Below are 14,527 nucleotides of genomic sequence, written 5' to 3' on the forward strand. Positions count from 1 at the left end.
GAGAATGCTCTGAAGCTATTAACTAGCCTTGAACCTTGGTATGTGTGAATTAAGGTGTTGATTAGTTTCATATGATAAATGGAGTGGGTTCACTGTCATAATATTCGTCCTTCTTTGCCTAGTAATCAGCACCAAACGTTTGGTTTTGTTCAGCAATTGTTAAATTTCCTGAAGACCTGATGTTGAAACTGGAAAGAGCTCGTTCCTGATGTCATCTGCTGGAAAAGACACAGCAGTGGAAGTGTTCAAAGCCTTGCTTCCAGCTTGGAGTTTCTAACAGTATATTTTAATTCTCTATTAGCTTTTTTCATAAGGTAGCAATGTAATGGAGACACGCGGATAACTTGGTGGTGTGGCACTTTTAGGGTGGGGGAAATGGTCGTGTACTGCTTCAACAAAACTTAATATGGATGCTATTAGTATTTCTGAAACTTAATGTTCCTATTTTGTCAGTAAAATACCAGACCATAACAAGAACTGTAGAAATTCTTCATACAGAAGGGTGTTGAAAGCTGAGCTGCATTGAGAAAATCCTCCTCTTCCAACTTTCGAGAGCCACAAATAGCGAGGCAAGGCAGCGAGGATATTAAAAGGCAAAGGGGAAGACTTGCTGACACATCAGATTAAAATGGCTTTGCCAAAATTGCTTTTTTTGCTCCACTGTTCCTGCTAGTAGATGGTCAGATTCCCAGATGCTGCGGTTTTGTTCTCAGTAAAATTTAGGAGCTTGCAATGTGAAACAAGTAACAGGTAATTAGGAATCATAGATTGCTTCTGCATTACAATCCGGTAGCTTTAGAAAGGAGTGAATGGGCAGTTGGCATCAGCAAAGCTTGACCTCTGGCAAGTTCCCCATGCCTTGACAGTGAAGCGGTGGCACTGAGGATTTAGGTGGAGTTGAGTGATACAGATTCCTTTTTTGAGAAAGTTTCACTTAACTGTTGGAAATACTAGTAGTGAAAGAGTATTGACGTGGGAGTAGGACTACTTGACAGAACTTTCTGCACCACATAGGCCTAAACATTGGCTAATGCATCGTAAGATGAAAGACTTCCCACATGGACATCCCTAAGGTACTCTCTGATTTTTGTTGAGCTTTCGCTTATGCAGATAAGAGGTGACATGAATATAGGAGGGGTGTACCTAGAAACTGTGTTTTCTACCGTTTGATTCCCATCAGGCACACTGGTAGGATGAAAAACAAATAGTATCGCATTGTCTACATCTGCATTTGTGGTACGAAGTAAGCCACAAAATGTTGTGTGTGCCAGGCAAAGGAACAGTAGAAGCTCCTTGTGTTACAAAGGCACTATAATCTTCACTTGGATGTTTGGCAAGCTTGTCAAACACAGGCTTGATGCAGCAGTAACACCATCTTTCTGATCAGCACCCGGGTGGTAAAGCTGGTAACTTTATCAGAGTTGAGGGGGTTTTTTTAAATTCAGTTAGAACAATTTCTCTTAATTCTTAAAAGTTAAATTTCTTCTATCCTTCCCTCCCCACTAATGTTGTTTCGGGAGAAGGAAGGCCGTACTGTATGGATTTGCTTTGAGTCACTCAGGCTTGCTTGTGCTTGATACCAGCCTTCAGTGAGTGGGGTTCAGCTGAGCGTGCAGGCAGCTACTCACGGGAGTTCCTGGGGTGTTTCACTTGTAAGGCTTCCTACAGTGAGTTTGCATGAAGTTTCCTTCTGCAAATGTGATATTCCACAAGCAGTGCCTGCAAAAGGATGCTTAGTTAATCTTGGAAGCAGATACGTGTTTGGTGGTGGCCTTTCTTTTGATAGTCATACTGGCGTTAAATGTTTGAGAAGCATCTATTAGCAGTAATGCTTAGGGATATACTGTCAGGTGATGTATTCGGGTATTTCACTGGAAAGCAGTATCTGATTCCCAACAACTTGGTCCTATTTGGATTGTTATGTGGTGTATTGAAATGTCAGGAGAGTGGAGTGTTTGTAGCTAATGATGGTCCATCTTTCTGGATGGAAATCCCCACTAACCAGAGCTTTGTTCACGTTGAGCAGTTAGAGCCGAGAGCGGGTGGAACTGGGAAGGGGAAAAGCAGTGGTGGGCTTAGTTAATTCCCATCTTTCGTTAGCACAAGAGGGTTCACTGCAGTGTCTTTTTAAGTTCTAAAGAAAGAGTAATTTTCCTTTTCCTAGTAAGAAGCTATAGGAGAATGACAGATGTGAGGAACCGTAAAATCTAGTCTGCGTCTTTTTAGAAAGAATCTAGATGAAATAGTATATGCGGAAATCCCTCCTAAGCTAAGAAGGGATCTTCAGCTTCTAACTACATCTCCAAGTTGACACCCTTGCTCTTACTGGTTTTGACAACTGTAGACTAAACACAAAGGTGTAAGAGCTGAGGTTCTCATTGCTTTCTTCCCAAGCTGTTTTCAGTTAATCATCAGTTGATCAATATAATCCTAGCCCTTTGTCTTGCTCTTGTGCTTTAAGATTATTTTCCTGTGGTTTCCCTCCTCCTCTTCTGTCAAAGGATTGAAGAAAGGCAAAAAATCCAAAATGGGGAGATTATCTGGTCTGTCTAGTATTGTATGAGAAGATACCATAACAGTTTTAACTGTTAAACCAGAGATGTAACTCTGCATAACCAAAGATTTCTACTCACTAGAGAGACTTGGGGTGCAGTTCAGAGGAGATAAATGTCCCACTTTTTGCAGATATAGTGGCCCAAGACACTTACATTTCTCTTCACTGTGTTAATTTAAATAGCATTGGTAACACCGGTCAGTTTGCAGCCGTGACATGCGGGTAAGTGTTTGGTGTGTTTTCAGAGCAAAACCTTCGCTGTACCAGTGTCCAGTACCAAAAATTTAATTGTGTGGACAGTCATCCCTCTTGTTCAGTCTGTGTGTGTCTCGTTTACAAGTGTGTGTTATCTTGCAGCTCGGCCAGTGCAGCACATGGGAATTGCTGTAGCTTTGGGGAGTTCCCGTTGAGAACAGACTGCTGTTAGGTGGGGCTTAGAGCAAGAAGGGTTGTTGATTTCATTTTAAAAGGTTTCTAAAAGTGAGGTGAAAGCTTTGATGTAGAGATGAGATTGTTTTGTTTTGGGGTTAACAATGCTGGAAAACGCATGCCAAACTACTCCCAAAGCAGCCAACCCTGGATAATCATGTTTAGAGGTTGGTTTGTTTGTTTTTAACTTTTAAACCCCTCCTATTTGCACGTAATGCTGATGCATCGGCACACTGATTCTTCTAAACTCTTATTACGTGAGCTCTTTGATTTTGATGGTTTCTCTCCTGTAGCTCCATGCCGTAGCACTGGGCTTGCCCACCTTACCGAAGGCATCGCTGCTGGTCACCGCAGGTCCTCTCCGAGGTCCAGCAACTGAGGTGGAGGCTGTTCCCAACGGTGGGTTGGGCCACCTGCGAGATGATGTGTGCTGGCATGCCCCCTGCTTTGCCTGCACTTCCAACCCTGTCCTCCTCCTCATCTCCATCCTTCCTCCTCCTCTGTCCTGCTGGTTGGGACCTGGATGTCCTCTCCGCTGACTTGAGCAGCAAGTTCAGATTCGTAGTAAAAATACTTTCCTTTAAGGTTAAGAGGACACTTGCTTACGGGCAAATCCTTGTCGTATAAGGGGATGCTGGAAGTGCAGCTTTCTGTGTTGGGAATCCTGGAGTCTTGCATTTTGTTCTCGGAGTCGGGAGCGCTGGTGGGCAGCACGGTCAGAGCAGAAGGGTTCCTCTGGATCGTGTTGCAATAGCTTGACCTGGAAGCAGAATATGGACTTTGGGCTTGAGTTCAGCAAAACTGTACTAAGAGACATGAACCCTGAAGTAATTTCTGTTGTGAAATCTGCTTTCCTTTTATAGGATCTCTTGCCTTGAAACATCTTCCACTCGAGTGTTCCCCTGTTTTTATCACACATTCCAGAATTGCCCCTCTGTTTTAAAGGGATACTGTAATGACAAGGATTTCATGCAGCAAGAGCCTCGACTCTTACTATTCTATTGCTCGTTTTTGGTCTCTGGTACACCTAAACCGCCCCTCAGTTCTCCCCCGTAGCTAAAGAAATATGAGAGATCTGCTTCAACAGTTTGGATGCAATTGCAAGCTTGCTTTTTTGTTCTGTAAACAGCCTGGGTAAAATGCGGTTTTGCTTATTCTGCTGTAGATTTGAGGTGTGACACAATCTTCCCCTCTTGCCAATGCTTGTAAATCAGTGATATCTGGGAAATGTGGAAAAACGGAGCTGCTTGGAAGAGCAGCGATTTTTCACGTGTTTTGTTGGAGATTGTGTTCCGATGTGGTAGGCTGGTGCTCGTAGGGGACTCTCTCACTTTTCTGGGTCCACTTGATATAGCTGCCTACCTTGCTTCTGAAACGTAATGCTTTAAATTTAATTGCAGGTGGTGTGAATAAATTTTTCACACCGTAAATACTGTAGGAGTAAGAAAGCTGCCTTTCTTCCAAGATGTGAAATTAGGAAATATCTTTTCTTCTGATGATCGTGTTTTCTTGGAAACCTTTGCAGACACCAGGACAGCTTCAGGGTGCAAAGCAATGTGTACTATAAAATAGATGACTCTATTAATGGTTTTTGTTAACAATGAGCCAACTAGAATATTTCAACACCTAAGGCAGCATAATTTGAGCATCGGCAGCACCATCTCAGGTATACGGCTTCACCGGTGCTGAACACTGACACTTTTCAGTATTAATAGCTAGGCTCAAGGAATGAGGCTTTTTCAGTACCCAGTGTTGGCACTTGTTGGTTTGTTCTTTGGATTCACCTTGGCTAATGCTGGGCATAGTATGAAGGTAGTTTATAAGTCCTGACTCTTAATTTTAAAATGCCTCTCAGATTCAGTTCTGTGGCAGGTAGTAGTAGTAGTTTTTATTTTTTTACACACAGTAACTAAAAAAGGACTCGAGAAAGATCTGATATGGGATTAAAAGGGCAGAAGAGAGAGGCGAAGGTACTTAAGGTGTATCTATTTTTTTAAGAGTCTCTTTAATCCTTGTACCTGGTTCTTCTGGATCAGCTTGTAAAGCAGCACAGAGTTATTACTGCATCTGAAGATGTGAACTGCTTTGCTTATCTAAGTAGGCTGAGAGTTAGTGTTAAACAAGTTCCTTAAAGAGCATGAGATGACAACTGTTACCAGGACAGTGCAAATGAATCTTGGTCCTGTGTAGCCGAAGCTAGTTGTTTTATCGGTTTCACCTGTGGTGGTGGTTGCCCAACACAAGAAGCTTTGATCCCACAGTGCGGGGTTAGCTGAAGGCAGCAAAACCACAGTGAGCCAAAATGGCCACGGAGCAACGCCTGGGTTAATGTCACTGGGCTGTTGTTGGCCTCTGCGCCTCTTCCTTAAAGGCAGTTACGGATAAAAGTGTGCCAGTTGTGTTTTGATATATGTGAAGCAGTCCTGCGGTGGTGTGGCTTGTGCAGATTTAAATGTTCATTACCCTTAGTTGGGGCATTTGCAGAGCTTGGCATGCTGCTTAAAGTTATTTGATGGAGGGCTGCATGCCTTTGGAAAATATGGGACTGGTGACTCAGAGTCCCCTGACCACTCTCGGGGTGGGTTGTCCAACCTCTTCGTTTCTGGTTTGTCCTTAGATCTGGTCGGGGATCAGGTTGCACAGAAGATGTGTGTGCTTTGAGGTTTCTGAGAAGCGTCTGACCACTGTAAACAAGTCTCTAAATTCTCGTGCAAACTTTTTGCTGTTAGAAGAAGCCATGGCTGTTCAACCAGAAAAGTTGTCTTTCCAGATGAGCTTGTCTAGACTGAGTTTAAGTATTGGGCGTTGCCCAAATCTTGGACCGTTCTCATGATTTTGTTCTATTTAAACCATACCTAATTGCTTAGTATTCACTGGATAAAATGTTTTCAGTGATCCAAAAGCCTTTAGACAATGACCTGTTCCTGTTCATGCTTTTGCAATAATGGTAGTGTTTTATTTTTCCTCGTTAGATGTCTTCTTGAACTTGCAGATGATGAAAGGGTTTTCAATGCCTATTTTACAGGATAGGAATAGTGAATCTGAGGAGCCTTTTCTGCAGCTATACCCTACATGTCAAAGTTACAGGTAGCCATTCAGTCTAAAATCCATAAAACTTTGAATCTGTACTTCTCTTCCTGACTGTAACTTGCTTTATTTTGTTAGACTTGCAACTTCATGTGCTAGTTTTTTCAGTATTTTGAGATGAAGAATGAGAATGCTAAGCTTTTTGAATATTTTTTTCCCCTTCTGCATCCTTCTCTCCCTCCTTCCCATGTTTCCAGTTCTGGTAAGTGAAAGTCTGAGATCCCTTCTTGCTGTGTAGCTGGTTAGATTACATGGATCACTGCTTCCATAGATACTTTCTGAAGGCTGTTTCTATCATTTTAAGAATGTCTGTATTGTCTAATCAAATTGATCTATCACAATAGTGTCTTGACAATACGTAATAACAGATGGCTAAGGAAAAATTTAAAAAAAAAAAAAGGGCAAGTGTGGAGTGATTCTTGGTTTGTTATGGTTTTTTTTCCTCAAAATATTCTCCCAGCTTTCTTTGAGTGAAGTTCCTAAACCGAAGGTGTTGATTTTGTATTAACGTCTTCGGTGAGTTTCCCATTCCTTGCCATGCATTGTTTAGCGCTCACAATAGCCTGTGGAAAGTGGTTCACAGCTTGGCTTGGGAAATACCTCCTGTGGATTTAACCTGGTCAGCTAGAAAGCACAGGGAACATAGAATTACATGGTGATACTTAACCTCAGTCCTTTAGTGACTAAATCAGCTGCTTCTGATCACTTGAGGAAGGTATGTGTCATAGAATCACAGAATAATTGAGGTTGAAAGGGACCTCTGGAGGCTGTGTAGTCCAACTGCTCTGCTGAAAGTGAGGTTCCTAGGACATTGTCCAGTCCAAGGGTGGAGACTCCACCGCTACCCTAGGCACCTTTTCCAGTGTTTGACCACTGTTGCAATAATAATTAAAAAAACCCAACAGAAAAAACCCCAAACACCACCATGCTCAACTTGTGCCCATTACCTCGTGTCCTTTCAGTGGATACCACTGAAGAGTCTGGCTTGGTTTTCTTTATGACCTATCAGGTGCTTATACACATGGGTAAGATCCCCTTGGGCCTTGTCTTCTCCAGGCTAAGCAATCCCAGGTCTGTCAGCCCCCCCCTCACATAAAAGATGCTCCAGTCCCTTAAAATGATCTTTGTTGCCATTTCCTGGACTTCTTCCAGTCTGTCTGTGTCTGTCTTGAACTGGGGAGCCCAGGACTGAACACAGCACTTCAGTTGCTGTCTTACCAGTGCTGAGCAGAGGGGAAGGATCACCTCCATCAACCCGCTGTCAGCGTTCTGCCTCATGCAGCCCAGGGTGCCGGTGGCCTTTTTTTGCCTCAATGGTACATTGCTGGCTCATGGTCAACAAGGGGCTGTTCCTCCCTGGGTGCAGGACTTGGCATTTCCCTGTGGACTTGAGATGAAGTTCTGTCTGCGTGTTTCCCCAGCCTGTCAAGGTCCCTCTGAATGGCTGCACAGCCATCTTGTGCCTCAGCTGTTCCTCCTGTTTTGTATTGTTTGTGAGCTTGTTGAGGGTGCGCTCTGTGCTGTCATCTGGTCATTAATGGAAAACAGTCTTGGACCCAGTACCAACCCCAATGTTTTGAAGGTGGCTTTTTTTACTACTTCTTGCTGAATAGCAGATAATCTGATAGCAGATAATTGTGTCTATGAAGACTATTTAAAAGTCTTTCCTCAGCAGAGATGGCCAGAGTTTTGTTTGGTTGGTTTTGGTAAGCAAAGCAACACGTTAAAAGTCTCAAGCTATGTTGTTAGCAGCATTGATTTCATGCAGTTTGTCTTTATTGGTGTGTCGTGGGTTGGGGAGAGGGGCAAAGTAAAGTTTCTCATCCATCTGTTGACCGTCCAGGGTCAAGAGTCAATGAAGGGTCTAGATGTTGGGAGCTTAGTCTTCTCTCCAAGCGGACAGGCAGCCTTTTCGGCTACTTGTGTGTTCCTGAGTAAGTGTCTTGATCCAGATTTGCATTGTTTTGAAGTCAGCATTAATGGTTAACCTGGAGTTACAAACACTTTTCTTGTGCATTTGAGAATAGGCCATTTTGTATTGATCTGTTTTTGCAGTACCCAGACTTGTGGCACTACATTAGTGGCTCTAGCAAAATGCCACAGTTCTATACTTAGAAGCCACCTCAGAGTCATGTCCTCAGATGAATATTCTTATACATCCAGCCTGATGGAAAATAAATCGGAGTTTGCACTGTGATCTGGCAGGTAAAGCTATCTTTCAAGGATACTGATAGATAAGAATGTATAAGGCATCTCTGAGCAGAATGTCAGATGAATTAAGTCAGTAAAATCTGTTGGATGCACGATGCTATTCTGTAGCTAACCATGCAGAGCTGTAAACTTCCTTTGCAAGACCAACAACGTGTGATCCTCAATTGCCTTTTGACAATTCTATTGGTATGTTCTTTGCTCTTCTAGGCTTTCTGTTCAGAAACAGCATGTTCAAGCTGAGGAGGAAGACAAGCAGCTCAAATCCCATTGTTAGCTTGCTTCAAGGGTGCTCACAGCTGTGTCACCCATTGAATCAGTCGTCTTTCATTCAGTGCCATATTTGTTATAGCCTAGAATACAAGAATACTCATGCGTATTCTTGAAGAGGATAACTGTAAGCAAGAAGAAAAAAAAAAGTGGTTCTCCTTACTACTCAGGCTCCTCTAATAAAAGTTTTTTTCTAATCTGTCTTCTTCCTGATCTAGTTTGTGTTCTTTGGTGTAATCTTACAAAAGAAAGTTCACCTTGATGCCAGGACCTTTAACACCATCAAACTGAGCTAGCAAAAATGTCTGCTTACGTAGCAGACTACTTCAGTGCTTCAGTTGGCACACCAATGATGGTGATACCACGATAGGATGTCAGTCCCTGTAGTGGCTGAACACCCCACCGCCAGTTTGTGAGAGGCCTTGTCCCAGACAAGACTGCAGAGAATGCCTGGTGCTCCTCCTGGAGGCCAGGATTGAAGATGATGGTAGCTTCAGGACTCTCCACCTGGGATGGGGTATTCCCGTTATATGTACAGATTGGGGGATGAGAGGCTGGAGAGCAGCCCTGCGGAAAGAGATCTGGGGGTTTGGGTTGACGGCAAGTTGAATATGAGTTAAGTGTGCCCTGGCAGCCAAAAGGGCCAACCATGTCCTGGGGTGCATCAAACACGGCATAGCTAGCTGGTTGAGGGAGGTGATTGTCCCACTCTACACCGCACTGGTGCGGCCCCACCTCAAGTACTGTGTGCAGTTTTGGGCGCCTTGATATAAGAAGGACATCAAACTATTAGAGTGTGTCCAGAGGAGGGCAACCAGGATGGTGAAAGGCCTCGAGGGCGAGATTTACGAGGAGCTGCTGAAGTCACTTGGCTTGTTCAGCTTGGAGAAGAGAAGGCTGAGGGGTGACCTCATTGCTGAGGGGTGACCTCATTGCAGTCTACACCTTCGTCAAGGGGGGGCAGCGGAGGGGGAGGTGCTGATCTCCTCTCTGGTGACCAGCGATAGGACACAAGGAAATGGAATGAAGCTGCGTCAGGGGAAGTTCATATTGGACATTAGGAAAAGGTTCTTCACTGACAGGGTAGTCAGTCACTGGAACAGGCTCCCCAGGTGTCCTGGACGACGCTCTTAGTCGTATGATTTAGTTTTAGGTAGTCCTGTGCAGAGCAGGGAGTTGGACTCGATGGTCCTCATGGGTCCCTTCCAACTCGAGCTATTCTATGATTCACTAGTGGACCATGGGCTCTGCTTGAGTTTCTGGTGACCTGGGAGGAGGTGAGCAGACTCTGCAGCACTAGGGAGGACAAATGGGAGATTAACCGGCTATTTGCAGAGATGCTGCAGCGCAACAGCCCAAGCCCCACACTACTCAAGAGATAAAAAAGTTGCATTCCCTTGTCAGGGACAGTGTTGAAGATGGAAGTTTTTCTTACTTTCAGCAGCAGAAAGCCTTCCTCTGCAGGCAGGCGTTTGGATGGAGAACAAATACAGGGTTCTGGCAACACAAGAGGAGCAGTCAGTTCTGACAGACTGGCAAATTTTGGGCTGCTTGTGCCTGGTCTGTGGGTATGACCCAGTGCCACCAAGAGGAAGCCGCTGGTGATAATGGCTGGAGACTTCCTTCAATGAAGGATTGAGATACCCATCCACTGTGCAGACTTGCTGTCTTGGGAAGTTTGTTGCTTGCCAGGAGACTGGATCCAGGATGTTACGGAGAAGTTGGTAGAGTTCTTCTGGTCTGTGGACTACTACGCCTTGCCACTCATGCATGTGGGCACTTACAGGATCATAGGATAATCTGGTTGGAAGAGACCTCAGGAGCTCTGTAGTCCAACCTTCCCCTTGAAGCAGGGTCACCTTGAGGTTAGACCACATTGCTTGGGGCTTTATCCAGTCAGGTCTTGTTGAAAACCTCTGAGGATGGAAATAGCACAGCCTGTTCCGTTTCTCGACTGTTCTCATCATGAAAATGTTATTCCTTACACTCACCACGGTGAAGAGTGGGGCTCTGGTTTTTTTTTTTTAATGTTCTCATAGGTGCTGGAAGGCTGTTATGATGTATCTTACCCTCAGCCTTTTTTCTTTTTTTTCTTAGCCTCCTTCAGAGGACTGAAGAAGTCCTCTGTCTCATAACTTTGTCTTCCAGGGGAAGTGGTCTTGTCCCCTGAGCATCTTGGGGGCCCACTGCTAATATCCTTCCCCCCCCCCCCCCCCCCCTTCATCAGCATCATCCCTATATTGGAAATGGAATAAAATCTCCAAAGGAGACCTTGAGCAGATAAAAGGTCAATGCCAGGCCTTAGGAGCAAGTTTCAGAGGCCTCTGGGGTTCAGGTGGTCTCCTAGATCCTGCTGGTGAATGGGAAAGGCTTAGGCAGGAGGCAGATGTTGTCTGAGTGTCAGCTTCTGCCTGCACAGTTAGTATTTATAGACAGGGTGGGGTTTTATGACTATGGGACCCTTTAAGGAATGAGGACTGATGGCAAGAGATGGGATCCATCTGATAAAGATAGGCAAAATCTTTGCCAACATGGTTGCTAACAGTGTGGAGGGCTTTAAATCAGGTTTGTTGTGGGATGGAGGCTGAAAACCAGAAGTATAGGGTGAAGAGAGGCACAGAGTGTGTCTGTGACAAGGGAGCTTCTTCCACTTTGCCAGAGAAACTCTTGCATCTCCTCAGCACACCCGTGGGCCAGCCTGAAATGCTTGTGTGTACATGCATTCAGCAGGGGACATAAGGAATTAGAGGTGTGTGTGCAGTTTTGGTACTAATAGCTTAGTTCCCTCTTGATCAGCTCTCGTTACATGCAGAGCCTCAATGTTGGTGAGATGAAACTCATGGAGGGAAGGATCATTGGAGTGCTTTAGGTGGAAGGAGAGGCATGGAAAATGAAGAAAGGTTTGCCTTCTGTGCTAAAGAACAGCTTTAGGAATGTGCAGAGCCGTGCTGTATAACTGGTGATGACTCAATTGGGAGCTTATCAGTGAAGTTCAGAGGGGAGGGTGACAAAGGGGACATCGTGGTGGGTGTTTGCTGCAGGCCAGCTGCATCAAGAAGAGGAAGTGGATCAACCCTCTTTAGACACCTGGAAAAAGCCTTATGAATGGAGAGTTGGTTCTGACTGCCCCGGCATCTGCTGGAAGCACAGGGTGATATAGGGCACAACCAGTCTAGGAGATTTCTGGAATTACTCGAGGACAGCTTTTTGAGCCAGGTGCTGGACAAACTGGCTAGAGGAGATCTAGCAGGGTTAAGAGAGCTGATTGGGAATATGAACAGTGGTGCACAGTGGTACCTTTGGTTTCAGTGACCGTGAAATGAGAGTTTAAGATCCTATGGGAAATGAAGAAAGTGAGTAAAAGGATAAAAATGCCTGGCTTTGGCTTGTTCAGCGAACTGATACGTGGGATCCTACAGGAATCTTTCCTGTAGAGCAGAGAAACCCAGGAGAGCTGGCTGATCTTCAAGAGCAGCCTTCTCAGAGCACAGGAGTGGTCCATCACGATTTGCAGGAAGGCAGGCAGGTGTGGCAGGAGGCCAGACTGCTCATCTTGCTGAGCTCAACTACAGGAAGAAGTCCTATGGAAGGAAGATGTGGGGACAGGTTACCCGGGAGAAATACACAGAAGCATCCTGTGGGCATGCAAGGATATAATTAGAGAAGCTTTTCTTCCTTTCTGCTCTTAATGATGAGATTCTCTGGTCGAACACGGTATTAGCTTGCATTGCGGTTGTGCCTAGTGAAAAATTAATGAAATGTGTTGTTGCCGCTCTAGGTATGAGCGAGATGGGACCTGTCAAGAGCACGTCCATGTAGTGAAAGTCAAGAGGAGAACACAGTGCCCCAGAAGAAAAATGCACACGTAGATTTTTCTGTGTGAGAAATGGCAAATGCCCTGAAGTTCCTTGTTAGCGGAATCATAGCAATACTTTATCTTTCTCCTAATTTGTTTTGCTAGCTGCAATGAAAAAGTTGACACCACAGATGGCAATGGAGATAACCTTAACTCTTCTTGCCCTCCGTGGCCTTTCAGCACACTGTGCAGAACAAGCTTTCAGATTTGGTTCCAAGTTAATGGTATAAAAGTATGCTGACTCTTTGGCAATGCTGAGGGAACATGAATTAGGAGCTGATATAAATCTAAAAACTGCAGTGATCTGACAAATCACTCTTCACCTTAATTTTGTATCCTTTTGCTGCGGGCATCCTTAGTTACAATGCAGCTAGAAATGAAGTGGAATGAGTCACTGAGGCTGATACCAGAGTAAGTGTAAACAAATCCCACTTAAATCTGTTTTAAACTCACTTTTTTTTATACCTGTGCTACTCTGCTGTTCAAGAAGTCACAACAGCCGAAATGCTGTGCTGCTGTTCAGTGCTGTGCTTCAGAGTGTGCTTCGTTGCAGCCAGCCAGCCTTGGCAAGAGTCACATACCAGCTTTGGAAATAGCTTAAGTAGCTGTGAAAGTCAGGCTTTAACATAACTTAAGAAGAGATTTAACATGATGAGGACATCAGCTAGGGCTTCCAAAGCTAAAGACGGTGCTAAACGTAGGTCTTTTGTTTCTCTAAGCAGAGAGATGCTGCAGTTCAGCAAGGTCTTTTCAAAGTCCTTTCCAAAGAGAGCTAAATCTGCAGCCGTCAGGATGACTTAAACGTTCCTGGAGGGAATAAGCTGCGGGGGTTTAGGAGAAGCCGGGCATTCTGCACAGCTGTTGAACAGAGAAATTAAAACTGGTAATTCCCTTCTGCAGAGTCACTTCTAGGTTTTTATACTTAACATACTGATGGTTTGTTTTCTGGTTAAAGACGTAAGTCAGAACTCAAGGGGTGATGGGCTGGGCATGGGTCAAGGGCAGATGATTCAGAAGGAAACGAGGCATTTCCTGCCCATCCCCCCAGCACCAATATTGCTTAAAATAGCCAAGTGATGTGTAGTAACTGGCATCTTCCTTCAGCACTCTTAAGCATCTCTGTCTGCTACTGTGAATTATGCTTTTGCATCTTAGCCCTCTTGAAAGGGAGGTGAGCGATGCTTAGGCACTGGGGTGTGCTTAGTGTGGGCTGGGGAAGGGGCAGGCGTGTATTTCACAATTTAATGTAGGAAGCATTTTTGTAGACCGTATTTACGAACTTTAAGCCTGAACTGTGTGCAGAGATTTTTCAAAGAACCCTAACAGTGTTAAACCCCAGATTTCCTTAAACTTCCTTAATACTTACAACCAAACTGATCGGTAGTTGTTTCAACTTTGCAAACCTTAAGGATTTGGCTTTTGGAAATTTTGTATCTGAGGTACATTGACAGTTCCTGAAGCATTCCCAAATGAAACTGATGGTTGTGAAGCCACCCTGTTACTGTGGAGCTTTTAATTCTCCAAGAAGTGTTATCTAGGGGCAGCACATTTGAAATAAAATTTGGGAATTGCACTAAAATAAGTCCTTTAGCCAATCTTCTGGAGTCTCTTTGCTCCTTATATCCTTCAGATGGAAGGGGTGGTAATGAGATGTGAGAAGGCCAGTAGTTCTTCCTCGGTTGTATCCTTGGAGAAGTCCAAACCATTATATGTAGTTTTCTGTGCAGTTGAACGTTAAAGTGAAAATGCAAATGAGTAACTTCATCTCAATCTACTTTTGCTTGCCAGGTCCTGGAGAAGTATCCTAATACACCTATGAGCCATAAAGAGATCCTTCAAGTTATCCAGAAAGAAGGACTTAAAGAAATCAGGTGAGTTAAGTACCCATACCAGTAAAACACATTCATACTTTGGTTGCAACTTAGTTTAGTTTACTGTTAACCCCTATCTTCTAAGTATTTTGGGGACTGAAATGTTACATACCTGCAGAATTGGAGCCTAGGTCCCATTTGCAAACAAGCTCCCAAGTCACTGGTACTTTTCACCAGGAAAGCTAAATAAGGGTCATACTTAATTTCCAGGTATGCGCTGCATGCCTCTTGTCTGCAGCCCTTGTGTAAGAT

At 44.3% G+C, this 14,527-nt stretch overlaps 1 protein-coding gene across 1 annotated transcript in view; it reads left to right on the plus strand.

Annotated features, from left to right (window-relative positions):
• The window catches only part of ASXL2 (ASXL transcriptional regulator 2), a 126,763-nt gene that overhangs the window by 20,001 nt on the left and 92,235 nt on the right, over window positions 1–14,527 (plus strand). The window contains exon 2 of the mRNA XM_050893888.1: window positions 14,193–14,275. Coding sequence (XP_050749845.1) covers window positions 14,193–14,275 — 83 coding nt within the window. The remainder of the gene's footprint in view (window positions 1–14,192; window positions 14,276–14,527) is intronic.

This window comes from Gymnogyps californianus, chromosome 3, assembly GCF_018139145.2.
Source record: "Gymnogyps californianus isolate 813 chromosome 3, ASM1813914v2, whole genome shotgun sequence".
NCBI lineage: Eukaryota > Metazoa > Chordata > Aves > Accipitriformes > Cathartidae > Gymnogyps > Gymnogyps californianus.